At 32.3% G+C, this 23,864-nt stretch overlaps 2 protein-coding genes across 3 annotated transcripts in view; both read right to left on the bottom strand.

Moving 5' to 3' along the window:
• LOC106109384 overlaps positions 1 to 15,023 on the bottom strand; it is a 39,047-nt gene extending 24,024 nt beyond the window's left edge. The window contains exon 1 of one of the 2 annotated variants that reach the window (XM_013290863.1): positions 14,670 to 15,023. The gene's annotated coding sequence lies outside the window, so the exon portion shown is untranslated. The remainder of the gene's footprint in view (positions 1 to 14,669) is intronic. The other variant, XM_013290864.1, reaches the window with a different exon arrangement.
• Positions 15,024 to 20,474: 5,451 nt separating this feature from the next.
• Positions 20,475 to 23,864, bottom strand: part of LOC106109088 (sin3 histone deacetylase corepressor complex component SDS3) — a 5,940-nt gene continuing 2,550 nt past the window's right edge. The window contains exons 5-7 of the mRNA XM_013290491.1: positions 23,818 to 23,863; positions 23,027 to 23,232; positions 20,475 to 22,538 (exon numbers count right to left, since the gene is read on the bottom strand). Of these exons, the coding sequence (XP_013145945.1) occupies positions 22,446 to 22,538; positions 23,027 to 23,232; positions 23,818 to 23,863 (345 nt within the window). The 3' untranslated portion in view covers positions 20,475 to 22,445. The remainder of the gene's footprint in view (positions 22,539 to 23,026; positions 23,233 to 23,817; position 23,864) is intronic.

Here is a 23,864-nt window from a genome sequence, read left to right as displayed (position 1 = left end):
TTTAATCTCACCTTAAAGTAATTCTACACAGTAACATGAGATGCATTATACGTTTAAAAATAAATAACACTTATTTGTGTAAATGTTAAGCTGTTCATTAGTGTAAAATTTAAATGGGCGTTTTTACGTTAGTTTCGAAGCTTTTTTTCAATTAAATTTAGTATGAGTAATATGCGTTTAGAGACCTTTTGCGTCCAATTAAAGTCTCTGAGTGAGGTTAGTTTTTCAAGGAACTGTTATTACAATTGTGATTGCCTAAAAACGCGCACTCCTTTGACTTAACTAACACACACTGTTTTATCTCGCTAGGAATCCTATCAGCTACTACTCGATTTTTAGTTGTGCGACTAAACAGTTGAATTGGCTGGGAAACAATCGACAATCGCACAACAGTTGTCAATTGTGTAGTCAAAGGTGTGCGCCCATTCTAAAGCTTTAACTTATGATTCTGTAGTGCGAAGCTGTGGTGTTTAAATATTTCATTGTAAAAAATACTTTACAGTTACACTTAGTGCGCTTTCAACACATGATTACATCGAGATAATTACCATCAGATAACATTAAAAGGCGATATAAATTTAAACACATTCACGCCCTTATAAATTAACAATACAGATGTGTTTGGAAAAGATTGCTATCTTCGCAGCCAATTTAAATTTGCTCACCTGAATGAAATTAATTTTATTGTAAGGTTGTAAATCTTTTTTTAATTTATGATCTATGTTAGTTATAAAATTTAAAAGTCCTTTGCGATACTAGCTTTCGCCCGCGACTCCGTCTGCGTGGAAATAATAAAAAAAGTGAGTAGCCTATGTGTTCTTCCAGACTGTCCTCTACATCTATACCAAATTTCATCGAAATCCGTTCAGCTGTTTAGGCTACAAACTCAAACAATCATCCATCCATCTAAACTTTTGCACTTATAATACTAGTATTATAGACTAGACTAGATATAGATACGGACGAGTCTGTACAGAAGAAGCGATGAGAAAAAAGAAGACATAGATGGAGACAGCACTTCTTGAAAGATGTTCTTCTTGCAAGAACTTCTTCTTGCATGAATGCATTAACATTAAGTGTAATGAGCACTAGACGAGATCTAGACTGAGTTAAGTCATTATTTTTTAGTCGTGATTATATCTTACGAATACTGATTTATGGCTCAATAAAAACAATTAGAAGGCAATAAAGTTAATTCAATAAATGCACGCATTTGATATTTAGTTATTTTTTATTTGACTCCTTTCGAATTCGTACTTGAAGATTTTTTGTTACGTGGAGTTTAAAACAGACTAATGCATGTGCAAGCGTTGTTAGTGTTTCACAAAAAGCTAATAATAGTATTATGAATGCGAAAGTTTAGATGAATGGATGTTTGTTAGAGTTTGTAGCCTAAATGGCTGAACAGATCTCGATGAAATTTGGCATAGATGTAGAGGATAGTCTGGAAGAACACATAGGCTACTCGCTTTTATTGACCGACTTCCCAAAAGAAGGAGGTATTCAATTCGACGGTATGTTTTTTTTTATGTGTGTTACGGCATAACTCCGCCCCTAGTGGACCGATTTGGATAATTCTTTTTTTATCCGAAAGGTAATGTTTGCAGGTGGGTCCCATTTTTTTGTTTAATTTTTGGAGTCTAAGACTACGACGTAGTTATTTTTTTTTAATTCCACGCGGACGGAGTCGTGGGCGAAAGCTAGTAATTCTTATTGCTTTATTTAGGAAGAAAAATATAATATTTTTTAGATGTTTAATGTTTTTGACCTCAACTTCACATTCTGACTTATTAGTAACATTATCTAAGTTCGTAAAATCAATCAATCTACCACATACGATTTGATTTGTGGCCAATAATAATCTGCATTTTATTGCATTCTTCAATTGTATTCAAATTTCAATTCTAACTCTTTATAAATAAAGTGTAATTTCGTTCTATCTTTTAATGTATTCATTAATTTTTCACGTCAATAAAATACCTTAATTAACAACGAATTTGTCTATTGTGGCCTTTGTTACAGATGTGTTAAGGATTTCAAATTATATTACAGATTGCAATGACGCCATCTATTAGCTGATACAAGAATTAAAAGTTTATGTACAGCAATAAAACGATTTAGTAAATTAATTGACTGCATTTTAATTTATGTTTTACTGCAGCGAGCAACTAAACAAACACTTTGTTGGGAATCGTTTTATAGACCACTTCGAGATTTACAGATATTCGGTTTGTTTTAATTGTTATTAAAATGTCAATTTGAAACAGTAATATTTCAGTCAGACACTATTCAAGCAAAAATAAAATCAACTAATTAAACGCGTCAGTTTTATAGTTTTTAAATTTATATAAATTAGTTTATTCAAGTTTTTTAACGACTAGCTGTTGCTCGCAATTTCGCGCGCGTAAAATTATAATATATATCCTATGTTACAGAAAAATTATCTTTTTAACAGTAAAAGAATTTTTAATATTGGCCCAGTAGTTTTTGAGTTACTTCAATACATACAAAAATACAAAAATCCAACAATACAAATGTTTCCTCTTAAAAAAATTAGTATAGACTTAGAAGACAAATAATATCGATTTTCGTTCACAAAATAGAAATAATATACAACAAGAGTGAAAAATAAGACAAGACTGCAGTCAGTTCTATCCAAATTTTTTATGATAATTAAACTTGAAACTTGCTTCCATTTATAAGCTGGCTGATGGTCTAAGTGTCGTGTCTCATAGGGTTTACGTGGTCCTGTATTGTCCCGTGGTCCACGGTCTCCGGTATTAGCTCGCGGATATGTCGGATGCCGAAAGCTAATGTCAGGGTCACGAAGCCAGTTCTAACTGGTCCCGCTTGACATTTCTACCGCCTCTGTGACTGTCACTCAAAAAAATAATACAAGCGATTCAGGAATGTGAATAAATTAGAGGACGAAGGTACTAGTAACCAACTTCGTGGTTACGAGGTTATGATCTTATGATGTCCTGGTACTTACTAATAAAATAATTTAATATTTAAACAAACAAACCTTAAAATGTATTGTTTAGTCTAGTTGTATTAGATACTTATTACTGGCTAGCTTTCGCCCGCAAACTGTTCGCGTGGAATTAAAAAAAAACGAAATAGCCTATGAATTCTTCCAGACTATCCTTTTTATCTATACCAAATTTAATCGCAATTCGTTTAGCTGTTTAGGCATTAGCATGATTATAAGGTGCTATATTTAGTAAATGTTTTTATCTTTATTTCTTACTAGTTGTTGCCCGCGACTTCGTCCGCGTGGTATTAGAAAACATACGAACTATATAAATAACACAAAGCTACATATCCCTCGGGAACCAGACATTTCTCGGGGATGAACCTTAACCCATGTGTACTCCAGACTTTGTTTTATATCTGTACCAAATTTCAATAAGATATGTTGAACCGTTACAGAATGATCGAGTAAATATAAAAATAAATAAACTAATGAATCCCTCGGGAACCGTAACTATTTCCGGGATAAAAAGTAGCCTATGTGTTCTTCCAGACTATGCTCTAAACCTGTGCCAAATTTCATGAAGATCCGTTCAGCCGTTTAGGCTACAAACGCTAACAAACATCCATCCATCATCTAAACTTTCGCATTTATAATATTAGTAAGATTGGTTAGATCGGTATATGTTTATAAACATGTATAATAAATAAATCCCATTTATGTTGACCTGAGTCCACAGGTTAACGTAAATCATTGAATATTAGGCGAAAAATATGGAAAAAAGTTAAAGAAGCTGCATATAAGAGTTGATTTGAATTCATTGGAATTATTTGCATACATTTATTGTAGCTTATTGACCTAAGTTGTTATTTATTTATGAAAATATTGAAATTAATATTTAAACAGTTATTCGCTAATGAATTCGATTATTCAAAAATCCAATAAAACCATTCCTATAAAGGTTTAATAAATAGGAATATTGTAAATTTATCGGTTTTTAACACTTTTACTGCGTACCGAGTCGAATCGGCCTGATTTGGTACTTAATCTGGTGTGGACGAAGTAAACTATTTCCCTCTTACTAGAGCGAAATGATTATCTCAGTGTATACATTACATTACATAAAATGTATATATTGTGTCTCCACAAAGTTATAGCATATAATCCTAGTGCTGGTAGGTCTAGACCTGCCACTGGCGGAAATTTCATTGGTGGTGAATTTTAGCCCGCTGCTGCACCAGAGGAAGAATTATTTTACTTGCCGCAGTAAACGTGTTAAATTGTAACATATAGGTATTTAAACCAGAATCCAGTTAACCAATTTTGTTTACAATGAAAAAGAAATAATGTACAATAACATCCAGCACATTCTATCCAAAAAAAACCAATACCTTTCAAACTATATCATTAAGATAAAAACAAAATTAAGGTCTTAAAAAAAAAAAAACATGTATAACAAATATCGTTGCTTCAAATGTTAAGTTCCACGAACACACCCAAGAGAGACACCAGCAAAAAAAAATATAGATGACTCGAAGTAGTAAAACAAATCGATTATATATGTATTGAAAATCGATTCAGTTTGAAATTCGAAGTGTATAAAATTTACCGATAAAAATACTGGCGACATCATTTGCGTATTAAAAAAAACTATTAAAATATCTAGACGAGTTCTTCCAGAATATCTTCTATATCGTTATCAAACATCATACATGCAGCATTTCAGCTGACTTTCTAACAAAAATCCATTCAAATGTAATTACAGGTATTGTCTTTTCAACCTTCCTCTTTGACCTTCAATATTACCGGCGCCAAATTATTATGAATGTGTTAGTGACGTCACTAATCGTCGCGTGATCTAATCGAAAATTAATTTTTAGACAAACATCGATGAATCAACTTTTACTTTTACGAAATGATCGTATATTACAACAAAAAATCAATCGAAAATGTAGCTTAAGTATGTATATAATTTTATTAAAAGCATTAAAAATTTAAAAAAAAAATATTTTTAGAAAAAAATTCAACAAACTTAACCTAATTTTCATTTTTTTTACACAATAAACACAATCTAAAATTAACACAAACTGTACGTTACGTACTGTAAAGTACGTTTGCTTATTAGCAAATTGTTCAGCTACCCTCCGTACTATTATAACTGTATTACGACAGGGCAGAGAGATAAAAGGAGACCTGGTACGTAAATTTACAAGAAAATATCGTAACGAAATCGATAAAAGTATGAGATTGTAGGCGTACTTTACACCCTATACAAATTTAAATTGTCTATAACGCGTATTGCCTCGCAAACTTTCGTGCTAGTACCTCTGATAAAATTTCTCATAAACAAATGAATGTCAGTTATCTCTTAACTACGTGTTTCATCAGCGACGTAAAAGGCTTTATTGTTATTAAAGGGTGTACAGATTAAAACATCCAACTTGGTTATAAATATTTTTCTTTTCACACGAATAAGATACAATTATAAAAATTCCCCTTGGCTTTATTGTTTTTAAAAATCAAGGTCCCTTAAAAAATCTGTATGAATTACTTTTCGCCCGCGACTCCGTTCGCGTGGTATTAGAAAAACAAAACCAAGTGGTCTATGTGTTCTTCCACTATCCTCTTCATGTATGCCAAATTTAATTGAGATCGGTTCAGCAGTTTAGGCTACAAACTCTAACAAACATCCATCCATCTAAACTTTCGCATTTATAATATTAGTAAGAAGTAAGATTTAATTTCACGTTCGAATGTTTAAAATTCAGTCACGCATACTATAAATTATTAAAGCAGCCATATAAATTATTTCGATGCAACAAGAAAGTGTTTTTGTCGCACTTCTGAATTGTTTTCGATATTAAATTACACGGTAACTCCACACAAATGGTATTGTAGTTGTGGTTAACATTGTACAACGTTCTTAACCTAGCAAATATGGTACAACGATCCACAGATGATAAAAACTTGCAATTAAAAACACAGGAAACTGTTTACTTTTAATTAAACTACGTTATAATTAATGTTGCAAATCGGGTTTACGAAAATATACATTTATGTAGAGATAAGTATTAAAAAGATTTTTATAAAGATATCTTATATTTGCACAATTTAATCGCTTATTTCTTTTATTTTACACATTTTATAAAAGCTAACCTCAAAATTCACGTAAAATAAATGCATGCACTCGCCAATACCTCAATAAAAAGTTACGTTTCAGTATTTTATATCGCAAATTTAATTTACAATGTACATTGTTTTAAAGAAATGATAAAAACCTGAAGAAAAAGCCTACATCGGCAATCAGACGGAATTCCAGTTAAGTTTAAGGCTCGTAAAAGAAATTTATTGTAAATTTATTCCAATAAAGATTGTAGAAAAATTTTAAAGAACGATTTTACAAGTAGAATTCGAAGTTGTTACTTTTTAATTTGTGTAAAACAAAAGTAAAAAAAAAAATGTCAACTTTAAAATTAAGTGATTTTGTAACTTGCAATAAACTGTTCGGCATGTGGACAAAGGAAAAATAATTTTTAAACAAAAGATTATGCTTTCCGTTGAGTATTTTGCGATCGTAAATTTTCATCAACTTGTTTGCAAGATGTCGACACAAAAGCTTGTCTTGTAGACGATAACTGACGGAATCAAGACCATCAATTCTTGATACAATTATGTTAAGGAACTTAACCCTACACTTAAATACAATAATAACGTTACAATACGTAATTGAGAGGATAAAGTATAAAAAGGATCATCACAACCAAATATAGCTTAATATACGACATTAAAGCATTTTGGTACAAAATGGCTTGAACTTAATTCGATTTCAATCCCTCTCTGTACAAAATTATAGAAATAAAATATATGACGCCGTAAGTAAAGGAATAAGTGTATCAAGGCCGCACCAAATGGAAGTCTATAGCTACTTACCCTTCTCAGTTTAGGGCGTGAGTTGTGTCGTTCATTAAATACAAATCCAAATACCAAAACTAAAAGTTAATTATCTCGGAAACGGCTGGGCCAATTTCGATCAGACTTTCACTGAAGGGAAGCCATAGACGGGCATATTATAGGGTACTTTTTATACTAATGCGTGGACGAAGTCGCGAGCAACAGATAGTTAAACATATCTTTGGAATGTACTTAAAAAGAGGCCAAATTTTAGTCCCTTTCCCTTTCCACCCTTTTCTTAAGAGGAAAGGATGGGACGGAAATGTTTGATGGTGGAGGAGACGCATAGGAAATGGCCCCTTAATGTGCATCTCCTCCTCTGTCAATTAAGGGTAGGCAACACATCTACAATAGCGGATGTTTATGGGCAGCGCTCGCTTTCCATTTCGATGGATTCAGGTGGCCGCTTGCTCGTTTGCCACCTTATATTATAAAAACAGATTTTGTTATCCTTGAATATGTCCTGTATAAGGCAGCGGTAGGAACGTCATCCTCACATGGCGATACTATAAATTGACTATTTTTTGCACCATGGAATCGGAATTGCCGCGTCCGTAATCGTAACGTTGACATTTTTATTTCTGAAAGATCATTAACAATAATTGCAGTAATCTTATTATATTAAAATCACTGTAAAGTTTTTGTATACTCCACACGCAAAAGAATTGCCGATGTATCATACTATCACCAGCCGCATCGCGCGCTTCTCTACAGTACCTTTAGTATATGCGTGACGTCATAAGCCATCGACAAACCATCTGCGCAGAGTAGTGTGTGTTCAGATAATTCAAAAAATGCTTTTGTTTCAGTCCATCTTATAAAGTACTTAAAAGTAATAAAACTAATAAAATGAATATCGAGGAAAATACAAGTTTCTCTGCTTGTATAAAAACAGTTTACATTTAAAAATCAATTTCAAAACATTTTAAAATAACTATTGACATGTTAATTACAGTCGACGACCGTAATAACAATGTATCCATTGCGTATTTTAAATAAACAATTTATGTACAGTTTCAAGAAAATCAGCAATGGATTTCGTTATCGAAATATTTACTATTTTTTCCGCGTACAGTGTGGTCTCGACAGCTTAATTTGATAATTACAGTACGAAGGCGGGAAATTAAATATAAAATCATTTTTATAAAAACAGCTTCGGTAAATCAAAAGAAAAAGGAGTCATTACTGAGAGGCTGATTTTCAATTCGGTCGAATGCCTTAATGATTTCTTGCGAACCGATCTGGGCACAAAAACAAAAAAAATAATCAACTATTAGGTGATCAATTTTACCTCAAGATACACAGACATAACTGAACGATTACTTAAATTACGGTTTGAAACTGAAAATCAAAAACTGTCGAAATTACATCGTCGATATAATAAATGCGAAATTTGGATGTATTGATGTATGTTTTTGTATGTATGTATTGATTCAAAGATATGTGTGAAGTTGTAGGGAACCTGATACATTTTACGAAAACACTCCACAGTTACACTTGACATTCATACACAGCACACATACACACTTACATAACACGTACAATCACTCACATATATAAACACGGTGCACGACGAGTGGTCGAAATATAGTGCAACGCATCTATTTTTGTGACCTGTCATTGGTGCATTTAAATTCGCGACTGCACAGCTGACCGGGGTCATTGACCGAGCGGCGCGCGCGGTTAATTAACAGTCGCTTTCAAACTGTGCCCGCGCTGACCACTGTTAATTATCGCTCTTGTTATCCCAGCTTATTATTATTGTGTTTCTTCTCTTCTTCTACTTATAACGTGTTGCACTCTCCTTCTACTTCTTTTTATTATATATATTGTGTTGTGGATTAAGTGTTTTTGGTGTGAATAAATTGGTTGAAGAATAACGGTCGCATCATTTAAAATCTGCACCAACACTCATCACCCCAGCGACACCATCACTACCTACCACCACAAAGTCAACCAACCCGCACTTGGCCAGCGTGGTTGACTATGGCCTAGTCACCCCATATTAGGGTAGGCTCCGAGCCCCTCGGTGAGGACGTATAGTGAGCTGGTGATGATGATGATGATGATGATGATGATGATGATGATGATGATGATGTATGTTTGCTACACATCTTCAAAAAGGTTTATCTATCTCGATGAAAGACAAATGTAGAACATATCCTAGACGCAGTTCTACTACAATTTTTAATGCCGCACGGACGAATCCGCGAGCACAAGCTAAGTTTACATATTTATATAACGCATTTGTAAAAGGACCCTGTTATACTTAACAATAGCGTTATATTTTATATTATTTTGTGCATCAGAAATACAAAGTTGACGTCAAAATGCGAGTCACCCGCTGAGTCCGGCTCCCCGAATCCGCGCGTAGAATTTCAAACACTGCAAACGGGCAACGCATACGTCCCACTATAGTGTAATTTTATTACGAATTTATACCTGCATATACTAGTTTATTACCTACTTAATAATTTTTGACATACTTCCTAATAGGAGGTACTTAATTAGTCTGTATTTTTTTCTTCTTTCAATATACTTAACCTTGTCGTAGTGTGTTATAATTTGATACCAAGCTAACAAGTCAATTTAAACTTCTAACACTTAGTATACAAATAAAACACTAATGTAAATAACTAAGAAAAATAAGACCTTTGGAAACAAAAAATAACAAAATCTAAGTTACAAATAAACAAACACGCAAGCAACTAAATTAAAAAACAACCGCAGTCCTATATTGCCAAAACGACTGATCGAAAAATCGGAATGTGTTTTAAAATGCACAATTTATAGCCTAGCTATTGTACCCCAATGTGTCAAGCAATAACAGACAATCATAAAATTAAAAACATTAGTAAATTTACCCATCTTTAAAGAAAGAAATGTTCCAAGACTACGTAGAGCTCCTTTTAGAGACGTTACGATTTAAAATACATATTTACGACACGCTATACGGCAAAACAAATCATATATAAAAACTATTCAAGTCGTAAAACCATAAATTTTCTAAATCGACCATAGACAACATAGATACCAGTGATTTTTTTATATAAAAAGTTCAATAACCTTTAAATAGAAACATAATAGAGACTTGGAACATTGTATAAATATTTATTAGTGTATCTTGAACCCGTGCATTAATTAGAAAAGCTTTAAGTACTGTGACTCGCTGGCGCTGGAGTTAGCTCTGTTTGTCAATGTCAAGGTCACTGTAGCCTCGTTTATGTTACTATCGGTACCAATCTATTGTGAACTTAGAGCGTTCGCACACCTTTGACTAAACTATCGCAAAACTATTGCGATTGTCGATTGTTTCTCAGATAATGCAACTGTTTAGTTACAACCAACCTGTTCAAAGATGTGCGCCCGCTCATAATGATCTTGTTACATCTGACCCTACGTTACGATTCAATTTAATCTCTTACAGTACTATTAAGTGGCTTAAAGAATTTGTGTTTAAATTATAATAACTACTATAAAAATAATTAAACATCCAGAAGGAAATTACATAAACTTTTTTTGGAAAAAAAATGTATTTTCTACCAAAGATAAAAAGAGTAATGTAGTCCTCACCATAGATAGTCGAAAACTGCTTAGAATAAGACTGTATCCTAGCTTCCACCACTCCTAAACTTTACCTAGATAATTGGTTAGCGATACCTATGATATCATAACTTTTTTTTTAATATAAATTACACAGTAATTTCCAAATTAAATTCAGTAACAACAGCTGGACCATAAACTTTTTGCTATCAGACAACCACGCCTCTGTCCACTTAATGTTATCAACATAAAAAACCATTCACTTTCTTGATTTTCAATAAATATGTTGACATTTAGCAGGAACAAGTCGACGTAAAGATGGAATGTTCGCGAATCTTTCATCTCAGATATAAATATTACATCGGAAGGCAATTGCTATAAAAATATAACAAAGTTCACATTTAGGTGCAATCACCTTCGCAAGGATAACTAGACAGGATAAGCTTTTGAATACAATACTGCAACTTTTTACACCTACCTGTTTAAATAACTAGAAATGACAATTTATTGGTCATAATATTTATGAAATTCTCATACTATCTTGCTAATATTATGAATGCAAAAGTTTAGATAAATGGATCAATGTTTGTAGCCTAAACGGACGGTTCTCAATCTCTATTTTTTTTAATACCACACGGAAGGAGTCGCGGGCGAAAGTATGTAATCAATTTCACATAAATCAATGCGTAGAAACCATAACAAAAAGCATTCTAACCCACATTTCTAAATTATAACCTAAAAAGTGTAAAGAATTTCTGTATTTAAATAAATCTTTGGACTACGGTTTAAAAATAAACGTCAATATATTAAATACGCTTAAATTGTAAAAGCCTCCGAGCGAGTAGCTTCATCCGCCATAAAAAATCAATAAACTCGGGTAAACGTTAAAAGTAAACATCAGCAAACATTGCCACCGGGGTTAAAAGCTGAAGATATAAGCTGATAGTAAAAAGGATAAAATGTAAAAGAAATCGCTTTGCTGTTAAAATAAAATTTAATTATGTAAATTCTTAACGCAAATACGTTAACACTTTACATATTGAATTGTTTTCACTACATTCTCTAAATATGAACTTATTCACTATGACACTTTATATCAGAGTTCCTCAAACTTTTTTATTTCGTAGACCCCTTGCCATGTTTTTCCGTGTTGGGTAGACACCCTACTTACCTGATATTGATTTTCCGTAGTAAAGTTAAAAATCTATAGTATAAACACATGTTTATTTATACATTTATTAATTGAATTTAAATTAAAACTACTCAAAATAAATAATGTATATGTTATGATATCATAAGATTGTATGATGTAATTAAATAGAGACTATCAGTGTAATGTGTTAAGATCTACTATCGTGGACACCCATTTACATTTCATGGACCCCTAAATTTTTTTTCCCTGACGTACACCTCCTGACCCCCTGCAGTCATAGACCCCTAGGGGTCGATATAGACCACTTTGGGAATCACTACTCTAGATTACCAGTCTCGTAGTTCAGTAAACCTAACCCTACAGATCTCAGAGACCATTTCACGACTCTGAGAGACTTTTAGTCATGTCCCAAATACTTATAAAATCACGTTAATGAGTGTTTTACTAACAACCTCATTTAAACAATTAAATCCAGGTTACCGACATTCCTAGATATTTTATAACAATCGAAGTAGAAAGTGATCCGTGGTTTCCATATTACATGAAATTGTACAACTTGCATCAATTGTGATTCAAAGAACGAACATTAAATGCAATTCGAATCCGATATCACTCAATGAATGGATATTTAACGAAAATTGAACGCATTGTTGAATTTTGAAGCATCGCGCCCCCAAATGTTACGAATTAATTACGTAATAACACAACTGTTAAGAAGGGAATCGGTACCATGTTGGAGAACGGGGCAACACTAGATCATTGGCATATACGTCCCGTCCCTATGACATCTGTCAATGTCATTCAGACGTATTAGAATAGTGCGCCATTTTGGCGGGAGTTAGTGGTTAAAGTGTTACGCGGCTAGAATTATTTTAATGTCCAAAACAACATACTTCAATACATTATTTCCTTTCTTGAAACACACAAGTTTGCAAATCTTAAAGATTGCAAAATGAAATGTGAGAAACTCTTTGGAACAGTCTTAGAGCAATAGGATGTACCATCTACGACATTTGTACAGACACAAAAGATGTAACGGCTCTCGAATCAAGGCCGCGTATAATTAGAGATGCTGTGAGCTGATTTCAGTCCGTTCAGTTATGTATTTTGAAAACTCATACGGACAGTTTTCAGTGTGTTAAAAATGCTTAAAATATTTAACAGTAGGTTTCTATTGACGGACTACCTCAACGAAAGTACTTATAATCTTCATGTATCGGACTTTTAGGTGTTGATATAAAATTCTACCAGACAATATATTTGCGTTATTAATTTTCATCTATACTTCTATCTATACCATTATAATAAAGCGTAAACACACACTTCTTTGTTGCCTAAGATGTCAGCAATTATAGCATATTTTTGAATAATTTATAATAAAAAGCCCTACATTTACGTCATGCTTTAGGCTATATATTTTCAGGCCATTAAATATAGGGGATTAATATTTTGGATAAAAACCCTAACGTGGGAAAGAGCCCATAAGTGACCATTATCTGACACATGTAAATAATAAAATAAAATTTTCATAATTTTTTGTGGGTGAAGTCGCAGGGGATGCTAGTTCAGCAATAATTTATAAAAATTCTGAGCCATAGCCATAGTAGTATACGTTTTATAACTACTTTAATAAGGAATTTTTAAAGGCAATCCAATAATATTTTAGACCGGTATAAAACCAGGAACAGTGGAATGACACGCGGCATCGCGGGATATATAAAACGAACAAATTGTAGTAAAGACGACAATTATCTTGTTATGTCTTTAAATATACATCATGAACAACACACTTTTACACTTATCATAATTAATTAAAAAATGTATTTGTCATTTTTGAGGTTACAATAATTTTATTAGCAATCTTTTTCGATCTCCTAATTAATTGACCACCAGTGATAAATTGATTACTTTTATACTCTATGAACTGTTTTTTTTTAATTTGTAAGCGTACAAATCGTAGTCCTAATATAATTTTATCTTTAAATAATGTTGTTTTCTGAAAGGTGTCTTGCTTTTTGTGCTTGATTTTTGCAAGAAGACTAATGTTGAAAATATTAACTATAATGAACAGGTACTATGTTTGATGCAAATTTTACTAATGTTTACTTGCGGGGTTTGTTGGTATGAAAGTATTGAAGCATTATTTCGCCACTTTCCTCGTTTTATTATCGTTTAATGTTAGCCAAGACGCAGAAAAATGTAATGTAATAACGTATTTATTTGATATCTGATTTGCATAGCTCTGCGGCCTATTACTTCGTATCACAGAAAATAAAAGATAATGTCGATGGTCATCTTTTTTTTTAATTGGAAATGTCAGTCGCTTTAATATTACCGGTTCGAGTTTGTTAATACTTCGCCATGTTTTTGTTTGGTTCATTAGCTTTAACACAGCTTAAATAGTTTTTTTTATTACCTCTTTTTGTTATCTGTGTAAATTTTACGCGAAAAACATTTGAGTTTTGAAGTAAATGTAGACTCTAATCGTTTAGAAATAGAGTTTAAAATGTTTGTTTAATGAATAAAATTACAATTAATAGATCACTTTCGTGTTGCCACGCGTTGTCCTTAAGTTCTATAAAAGTGTCTAAAGCCATTTTACAAGCGTTACTTTTATTTATTAAAGTAATGAATATAAAATCCAATAACCTTTTTTATGACATACCAGATTTATTGATTTTTATTTATTATTTTCTCATTTATTGCTTAATTAAGTTGTCTCGATTCAAAAGAAAATAATAACTTGTTATGACATGTTATAAATTATTACCAAAAAAACTAAATCGTCTTAAAGAATTTTTTTTGGAGATTTGTCAAAAGGCGAAAGATAGAGTAAGCTGTTAGAAATAATGTAAAATCACTAATTTTGCTACAAAAAATCAATTAATTAATTATCTTTACTACTACACCCTATGCTAGTTGCTACCTCCATAAAAAAAAACCTAACGTACAGAAACATTGAGTTGACCTTTTAAAAAAATATTACTTAAAAACTGTTTCAACTTTCAAGCTTGTTTAATTCACATTTAATTTATTAACAAAACTTACCCCAATAAATCCAATTAGAATATTATTGTTGAATTTCACAATTTTCTTTGCACGTGTCTCTGGCACAAGTATTGGTAGCACCGAACCGAAAGAAAAAAAAACAAAACTGTTCTAAATTCTAAAAGCGCGCGAAACCGTAGAAATGTGTCAGTGGCGTGTCGCGGCGGACGGCCTAGGACGCTATGCGTGCGCTGAATGACAATCGGTAGTCGATACCAAAACCGATATTGCGTTTTTCAAAAATATATTTTGGGAGCGGTAGCGTCGCTTCGATAGCGGGCTTTTGAATGGCTCGTCGCGCGGTACATCCGAGACTGGCTAACAAACTCGCAGGACATCGACTTTATAAATTGACTTTGTCCATCACACCACGTAACTGTATTTGGATAGAAGTTTTGGCTGTGATGTACCGATTCAAACGCCTCAGTCGTTCATCGCTAATTGAATGCGACGACATGATTCACGGTAATGTTGACGTTTTCCTGGTGACATCAAAACAATCGTTCAAGTTTAATTTCATCACAACCAAAATACATAACTAATAAGGCGTCCTTTTCATGTTTTTGTAAGCTACATGTGTCCCTTTTAAATCAGTATTCTACTAAAACACACGTTTTTCGAGTGTTTATTCGAATTTTAATCATACTTATATTATAAATGCGAAAGTTTAGATGGATGAATGTTTGTTAGAGTTTGTAGCCTAAACGGCTTAACGGATTTCGATGAAATTTGACATAGATGTAGAGGACAGTATAGATACTTTTGTTGTTTTTTTAATTCCACGCGGACGGAGTCGCGACCGAAAGCTAGTTCAGAGTCCCATCTGTCAATTACGCGGAAATCTTCATCATATTCGCTACAACAATACATCTTTTGTCATAACTATAATTATTGTTTATGCTTTTAATACCATTCTCTTTGATAAAAATATATAAATATACTTTTAATAACAATTTACGTAAATAAAAATATAGAATAAACAAGCAAATAAATATGCTTTAGAAGAAAAAATTATCTTAAATTGGCTGACTTAGTAACGCTTTTGCCTATTGCTGTAATATCTCTCGAATTCACGACCGTTAGATCGTAAACTCGGAAAGATAAGAATATAAATCGAAGTCTCATATTAATCAAAATGTCTATAAAATATTTATGACCAACCATCTAATCCTCAAGAGATAATTTGCTAAAAGGTTTAGAGCGTGTAAACACATTAAGTTGAAGAGATTTATTTTTTTCTATTGCAAATGTTAGGTTCACGATAGAATTTGCGAATTGCCATCTTTTTACAAACGTTGATGTCTTTTCTATGACAATATCATAAGAGATAATTAGTTGAATTCCTCTGCCGTGCAACTCATATACATATTGTTGTCTCTTTCACTCTACTTGACAAGACTGTTAAGGCAATATACCATTTAGCAATCTTAGAAGAGAACAACCCACATTTACAAGTAACAAAGTATTCCTCTAAAGGAAAAGTATAACTTCTAGTTACAAGGACTTAACACGACTAAGGAGTCAAACATCAAGTCTTAATTCATTCTGTATCATCATCATCATCATCATCATCATCATCACCAGCTCACTAAACGTCCCCAACGAGGGGCTCGGAGCCTACCCTAAACTAGACTAGGCCATAGTCAACCACGCTGACCCGATTGCGGGTTGGTTGACTTCACACATATCTAATTTCTTCGCTGATATGTGCAGGTTGCATCATGATGTTTTCCTTCACCGTAAGAACGTCGGGTAAATTATGTAGATATGAATATTCGAAAAATCGAAAATCACATTGGTACATGGCGGGATTCGAACTCAAGACCTGTAGATTATACTTCAGAACAATTCTAAAAGATTCATTTAAAGGAGAAACAAAACTAAAAAAGTACTCTCAAACTCAGAAGCGGTCTTCCCTAAAAAGGTATAAACGGTTTTAAATCAAATCTCACATTAAAAGCTAATAAACGGATTTGGGTAATCGAATAATACCTTATTCGTCGAAATTTAAACAAACAGCGTCGTAAATGTATGATTAGATTACAAGCAAAGTTTTTATTACACAGAAAAAATAGCTTCCACGGTACTATCTACTAATAAAAAGGCAATTATGAAATGTAAAAACTTTATTGTTAACTTGATATAATTTTAAGTTAGCTTAAAAATGGGACTAAATGATACGCTCTACCTTGTGAATTATCAGCTTTCGCCCGTGACTCCTTCCGCGTGAAATTATAAGAAACAACAAAAGGTAAGTAGCCTATGTGTTCTTTCAGACTATTCTCTACATCTATGCCGAATTTCATCACCATTCGTTCAGCCGTTTATACTACAAACTCTAACAAACATCCATCCATCTAAACTTTCGCATTTATAAAATTAGTAACATGCAAATCAAACAGGGCAGAGATAACAAAAAAAAATAAACCACCTTTTTGAAGTCAACTAAAAACCGATTCTGAAACATAATATTGCCAGTATTAACTGCATCCCATATACAAATATTTGATATAGATCTCTGAACACAAACTTGGTCTTTTTAAATCGCAAGTCATACTATAATCCCATTCGCCCATTCATAAAACTGAATGCGATCAAAATGTATCGATAATTTCGTGTTGTTTATTAAAAAATGAAGGGCCGCCGCGACGGTGCCACACGCCCCAGTGCCGCTCACCAAACATTTGAACGTCCGTGACTTTAACATTCATATAGTTACATATTATTTAATTGTATTATTTTATAAAAATGCACATTATTTTTCAACTTTTACTGCTTACAAACTTGTGACATCATTAAAATATGATATTAAAAGCCCTAAGCCCGCTACATATGCTCAGTCCTAAATGACCGTTTGAACCGAACAGTCCGTATGTATGCAAAATATTAATTGTCAGTAAAAACCTACAAATGCACAGTTTTAACTGAACAGTTCGACTGTACGGTTGAAATTGTCAAAACTGAGCGTATTTCGCGTGCTTCACGGTTCAGATAACTGCGAAAAAACTTTAAAATAATTTTCTCTAACTATTTAATAAAATAATGTCAAACAGATATAACTTAGAATTAAATTTATCTTTAGTAATTCAATTTTTATTAATACTCCTTAATTAAGTATTGGGTCGAAGTATCGATTAAATAAAATTCGAATAACACGACACATGCTTGTATGGTAAAATTCTTTTTAAATCACACCTCGTTAACCTAACGACCCGATCTCTAAATGTCGGTTAAGAGATTGGTTAAGTGTTCTCAAAATGCTAAGGATAGAAGTCTTATTATGGGCTTCGATTAGAGTCGAAAGTTTTAAAATGAAAACAAGAAATATTCAAAATACTAAGTTCCTACAACCCCAAATAGATCTTACCCCCCACTTCCCTTAAATTGCTTGTAAAAGCAATTAAAACACCTATTATCTGTCGCTACATTCTTGTTAGGAGTACGAGATCGGATCTGACAAAAGGTGACGTTAGTCCGTGGGCGCAGAGCAAATATGTAGTCGTAATTTAGATACCAGTCTCCAATAAGTGGTCTACCTTCGACAATATGTACTAAATCCGTCGTGCCGGAAAAAAAACCTTCGATTTGCATATAAAATGCATCATCCATAGCTACATTCAGATATACTACTGATAAGTTAATGCGTAATGACTACTATAGATTATAAATTAACAAAAATTGTATGGTCCAAACAAAAAAGGCGGATTCGAAGATAAATCATTCTTTTTTTTCGTTAGGAACGTAAAATACGGTTTACGGTTATTTTTGTTAATATTTTCATAACGGTAGTTTTTAAGACATGTTATGTAATATTTTAAAACTGGCAAGTCAGAAATCAATTTCATTAAATAAAATATATAATCTGTTATGTTAGAAAAAATAAAAAACTTTATCAATTATTTTAGATTTTAGATTATTTTCTAAAATAAAAGATACAAGATATGTATCCTATCATTTATTATAATGAGTTTCTGATATTTCCAAGTTTTAAAATATTGTCTCACTTAACCTAAGAAACCTCGAATCACAGAATATTCTTCTAAAATGACTTCTCGAGTATCTGGCCTTTTCATTATTTTTAACATAACTAAATTATCTTAATTCCCGAGTAAGTTTATTAGAATTTAATTATTATAATTGCCTTTGACATTAGATTTGATTAAACTTGTTTGCTGTAGCAACAAGCATTAATTCCACCACAATTTAGGAGCAAAAAACAAGACTATGGACAATTGATGTTACTTGTCAATTGCTAATATTTTAAATCAGGAATAATTGCTATTAAAAAACGTCAGGAGCTTTGTTCGTTGCGTAACGATTTACTTCACACCTGGAATATAATTTCTTTTTTATTCGGAATCCAATACTATGATCACATTATTTTATTAGGGATCTAAAAGTCTCTGGGTTTAAAATAAAATCTTTCCTTCGCCATATAATGTACATCTAAGATATAAAATAACGTCATCGTCCGTTAATAAACAAGTGTAGTTTTTTTGTTTAATAATTACTTCAATACCTTCCGCATTATTGTACAAAAAACAAGCGACTTTCAAGGTCTTTATCTTGTTGATCTAGTTTCTTGATAGACATTGATATAAAAAAGATGTTTAAAATATATTTTCTATGTATTCAGTTACTTCCACTGTCATAAAATCTCAAAGATAATTCTAAAATTTAACGCAAGTGTATTTAAACATGGGTTCTGATATTGATAGAGAACAAAATTACAAAAACATATATTGATGTGATTTTGCTAATTGTGATAGATTTTTATTGTAAAAATCTTAATTAATTAGCACTTTCACGTGATTTAGTTGTAGAGTAAATAACCCAACCTATGGCCGTTATACTTTGAGGACCGTTAGGACCGATAGGACCGTTAAATAGGCATTATTCTGCCTTGCTTATAATATTTGTGGTAAATAAAAGAAAATAATTACTTATATTACATATAATTCAAGATCTTGTTCTCAAATATCATCTACATGTACAATTTGCACATATTTACAATTCACAACATTTACACATAACAATTAGATCACAAAATGTAAAAAAAAACATCAGAAATAAAATAATTCAGTCCAAAAACTGCCTGTACAAGTATTTGATCAATATATTACATTTCGGAATATATACAACTAGTTGCTCACGACTTTATCCGTGAGATTAAAAAAATAATAAAATATCGCCCTTGTTACTAATAGACAAATTACCTTTGTAATGGTGAAAGAATTTTTAAAATCTGCCCAGTAGTTTTTGAGTTATTTCAATACATACAAAAATACAAATATTTCCTCTTTACAATATCAGTACATTGTTCTGACATTTTTATTGTTTGGCTAATAATTTAAAAACACCAAGAAAACATTAATAGTATTAAAATAAATAGTACCCCTGAGACTCTTATAGAGGTAATATATTTTTTAGGTTTCACCTTTAGTTCATTAATTTAAGATTTTTTCATCCCCTTTTAACCCTAGGCGTTTTTAATTCATCAGCATAATTGCACTGAGTCATATATGGTCAAATATTCATGCTAAATTAACAATAGTAGCAGAAAATAAATTTTAAACAAACTAAATGCTATTTCTATACACAATTTACGTCACAAATTAGACCTATTTTGAAAACTGCTTAGATGTACTATAAATTGAAAATTGCCATTTATTACATCACTAGCTATTGCCTGCGACTACGTTCGCAAGGTATTAAACAAATAATGAGTAGCCTATATGTTTTTCCAGACTATGTTTTAAAAATTTTAATTTTTTTTTGTCTGTCTGTCTTTCACTGAAGGGTAGCTGTCATAAATGGATACACTACTTTTTTTTATCTTAATATTGCGTGGACGAAGTCGCGGGCAACAGCTAGTAAGTATAAACTATGATAGTTATTCCTACATCATAATGAATGAATTAAAAATTTTGTTTTATTTTATTTGATTTTCATAGTTTTCAAAATAGGCCTATTATATGACAGGTATAATTTTGTCACTGGCTTTTGATATAGAAATAAATAAATACATCCGTGAAATATGAAAATTATAAATCTGGTCGGCTTATAAAAAATAACGCAAGTATCAAGAAACGTTAATCTCACTACAGGAACTTGCTCAGTGAAATTATCTTAATATGTACAAATGTTTATCACAGAAAAAGGGTATATTTTACCAAGTGATATTGAAAACTACACATTTATAGCATCACAAAGTATTTACAAATTTGAATACTGTTTGTATAATCAAATAATTTACTATATTGTAGTAAAAAATCTGACTCATAATAAACAAAAAAAAAATAAAAAAAAAACAGATGAATCGAATCCTTCTTTTGGGAAGTCGGTCATAAAACAATCTAAGCATACTGTTTTGATTTTAAATTATTGATATTTATTAAGTGTATTCACATTTTTGATGAAATAATTGTTTAGATTTAGCCATAACTAATATAGAAAATCTTTGCCTAGATATTGTTTGCAAAAATATACAAACATAATTTACACAAAACAATAAACATATATAAAGGAATCCATTGTAATAAATATATGCAATGCATTTTTAATAAACCAAAAGGTAGAAATCTTGAACATGTAAAAAGACAACCAATCGTCAAAACCATCAATTTTGAATTTACCTTTAATTGTATTCAGTAAATAGCGATATCAACGAATTCATAAAGTGACGGTCAAAATTCGTCAATTTGTAAAACTTCATTCATAATCCATTGTTGACACTTTGGCGTAATAGAAATGACAACTAAGGACCAACAATTAATCCTTAAAAGGCTGAGTTTATGAATCGAATTAAAAAATACATGAATGTACACTTTACTGTATTTACTAATGAGAAATGTAGTAAAAAAATGATAGTTTTACACATTGTCCTTCCAAATTGTGCGAAAAATCCATAACTTTAAAGCTAGCAACATTTTCGTTAAAGGCTCCTTTTTGTTTTCAATCTTTTTACTATCAAACGTGACATGGAGACAGCCTAGTGCTCAAATTAAATCGATTATAGATGCCAATAACCCCTATATCAAATTTGAAACTTCAGGTAATTAAGATGAAAATAATATAAATATCCATATGAAAAAAAAAAAAAAATCTAGTCAAATTTCAAACAGACGGTATTCACGATTGATCGGTAACATGTAATTGTATAGTTGGATTACGCTTTCAATGTATCCTTGGCACAACCATTCAGTTATATCCCATTTCAACACAAACAAGTAAACTATATACAGAAATTGGTGTAAAACTAACTATATTCCGGAACATGAACAATTTCGTACATTTACGTTATTATCCATCTCTATCACTCCTATGTAAATATTTAGCGTCTCGCTTACTCTTTGAGGAATTGTAAACCTTTTGTTTAGAAGCATTTTTTTCTTGTACACATGACTTTTTTGACTTGTTGAGTTATGTAATGAAATACAATATAAATAAATCTTCCTGTAATTAATAATTTAAGCAATTATACGTTGATTTTTAATTTTTTATCTTGTATTTCACTCATACACATGTTCTAAGATATCTAAAGGTTTGTGGTTATTAACAAAGCATACTTATTCCGGAAATTGCTTATAGTTCAAACTACTTAGATAAAAATGTTTCTCACCACTGGTTCGTCAAGAGGTACGAAATTTTTCATGCTCCACACCAATTTTTCATGTTTCACAGTGTAACGTTACAAATTATGTACAAATATGTTGCACAGTGTAACACTGAGTTACGATAACTATATACAGATGAGTTACACAGTGTAGCACTGAGTTACGAGGCCCGTCTCTTTAACGTCACTTTGCCCCGCGCTAACTGAGACACGTATATCCTCACGCGCTCCAGATTCGTTTTCTTCACCCATATCTGGAACAAAATAAATAAAGATATATAAGGGATATGTTGATGTGACTCTTGACTTATAATATGCAGGTTGGGTTTAAATCCAGACATAGTAGAACCTTGATAAGTTAAAGTCTAAGGGAAACACAAAATATTTTAAGTTATAGAGGTTTTGATGTTACGGAGGTTTGAGTTATCGAGGTTCTAATGTGTTAAATTTATGGTTTTAATATGTACATTTACCCCAACGTTGATGATGAAAAAAAAATTGCACATATCTATGAAGAAATTTAAAGATATGGGCCAGTAACCCCCTTATTTTGTATTGAAGTAAATCTTAAAAAGATACCTCTCGAGATAGACAGGGTTATATAGGGTTTGATTTATTAAAACCCATGGTAACAAACTTTAAATGCAATGGAGGGGAGATCTGGGATGTTCCTAAACCAGTTACCCCTAACTTACAGTAAGCTTAGAGCCCCGGGGCTTCTAGATGTTAGAGTAATACTGACCGCTTCATCAGTGATGGCGTGTATATGTCCGGCGAAGCGCCCTATCTCCCGGCCCCGTGCCTCCACGTACACGCTCTGTCCGCGGTGGAACCAGCGCCGCTCGTACCACAGCTTGCCGTCCTCCACGCGCGCCTCCGCCCCCGCACCACCGCCACCTCCACCACCAGCATCCCCCTCGCGCACCGGCGACTCGCCCGCACACGTCGCTGGAAACATAATACAAATTTATTCTCAATGTTTATTACCAAATCTAACTTTTTGATACTTTGCGTGGGATTAAAAAAAAGTAAGAAGCCTATGTGTATGTGTAAGTAAGAAGACTTTGTTCAACATTTATGCCAAATTTCATCAAGATTCGTACAATCGTTTAGGCTACAAACTCTAATATCCATCCATCCATCGAAACTTTAGTATTAAGCCGTTGCTTACTTGTCGAATTTTGTAGTATTATAATAAGACTGTTACATATTTAAATGCCGTTTCAGTATTCGGCCATTTGTCTTCTATACTAATATTATAGAGGAAAGATTTATATTTTTATTTGTATTAAAAAAAAATTAAAAACTACTAGGAGTAACATAGACATTTTTACTATTTTTTAATATCACGCGGAGGAAGTCGCGAGCAACAGCTAGTAGTTTATATATTTCTAGAACAACTCAATGCATTCTATGTATTCTAGGTATGTACCTAATTTCATAGAATAGTTGTGTAAGTAAGAATATACTCTGGTAAAACACTGGCTATTAGTTTTCTTTTAAATTCCAGGTGGACGGAGTCAAGTAACTTACAACTGGTAGAATTGTGGTGTTTCCGGGGCTGGTTGTTGTGGTGCGGG

The sequence above is a fragment of the Papilio polytes genome, unplaced genomic scaffold (assembly GCF_000836215.1).
Source record: "Papilio polytes unplaced genomic scaffold, Ppol_1.0 DF821289.1, whole genome shotgun sequence".
NCBI classification, from domain to species: domain Eukaryota; kingdom Metazoa; phylum Arthropoda; class Insecta; order Lepidoptera; family Papilionidae; genus Papilio; species Papilio polytes.
This window is presented reverse-complemented; position numbering and strand designations above follow the sequence as displayed.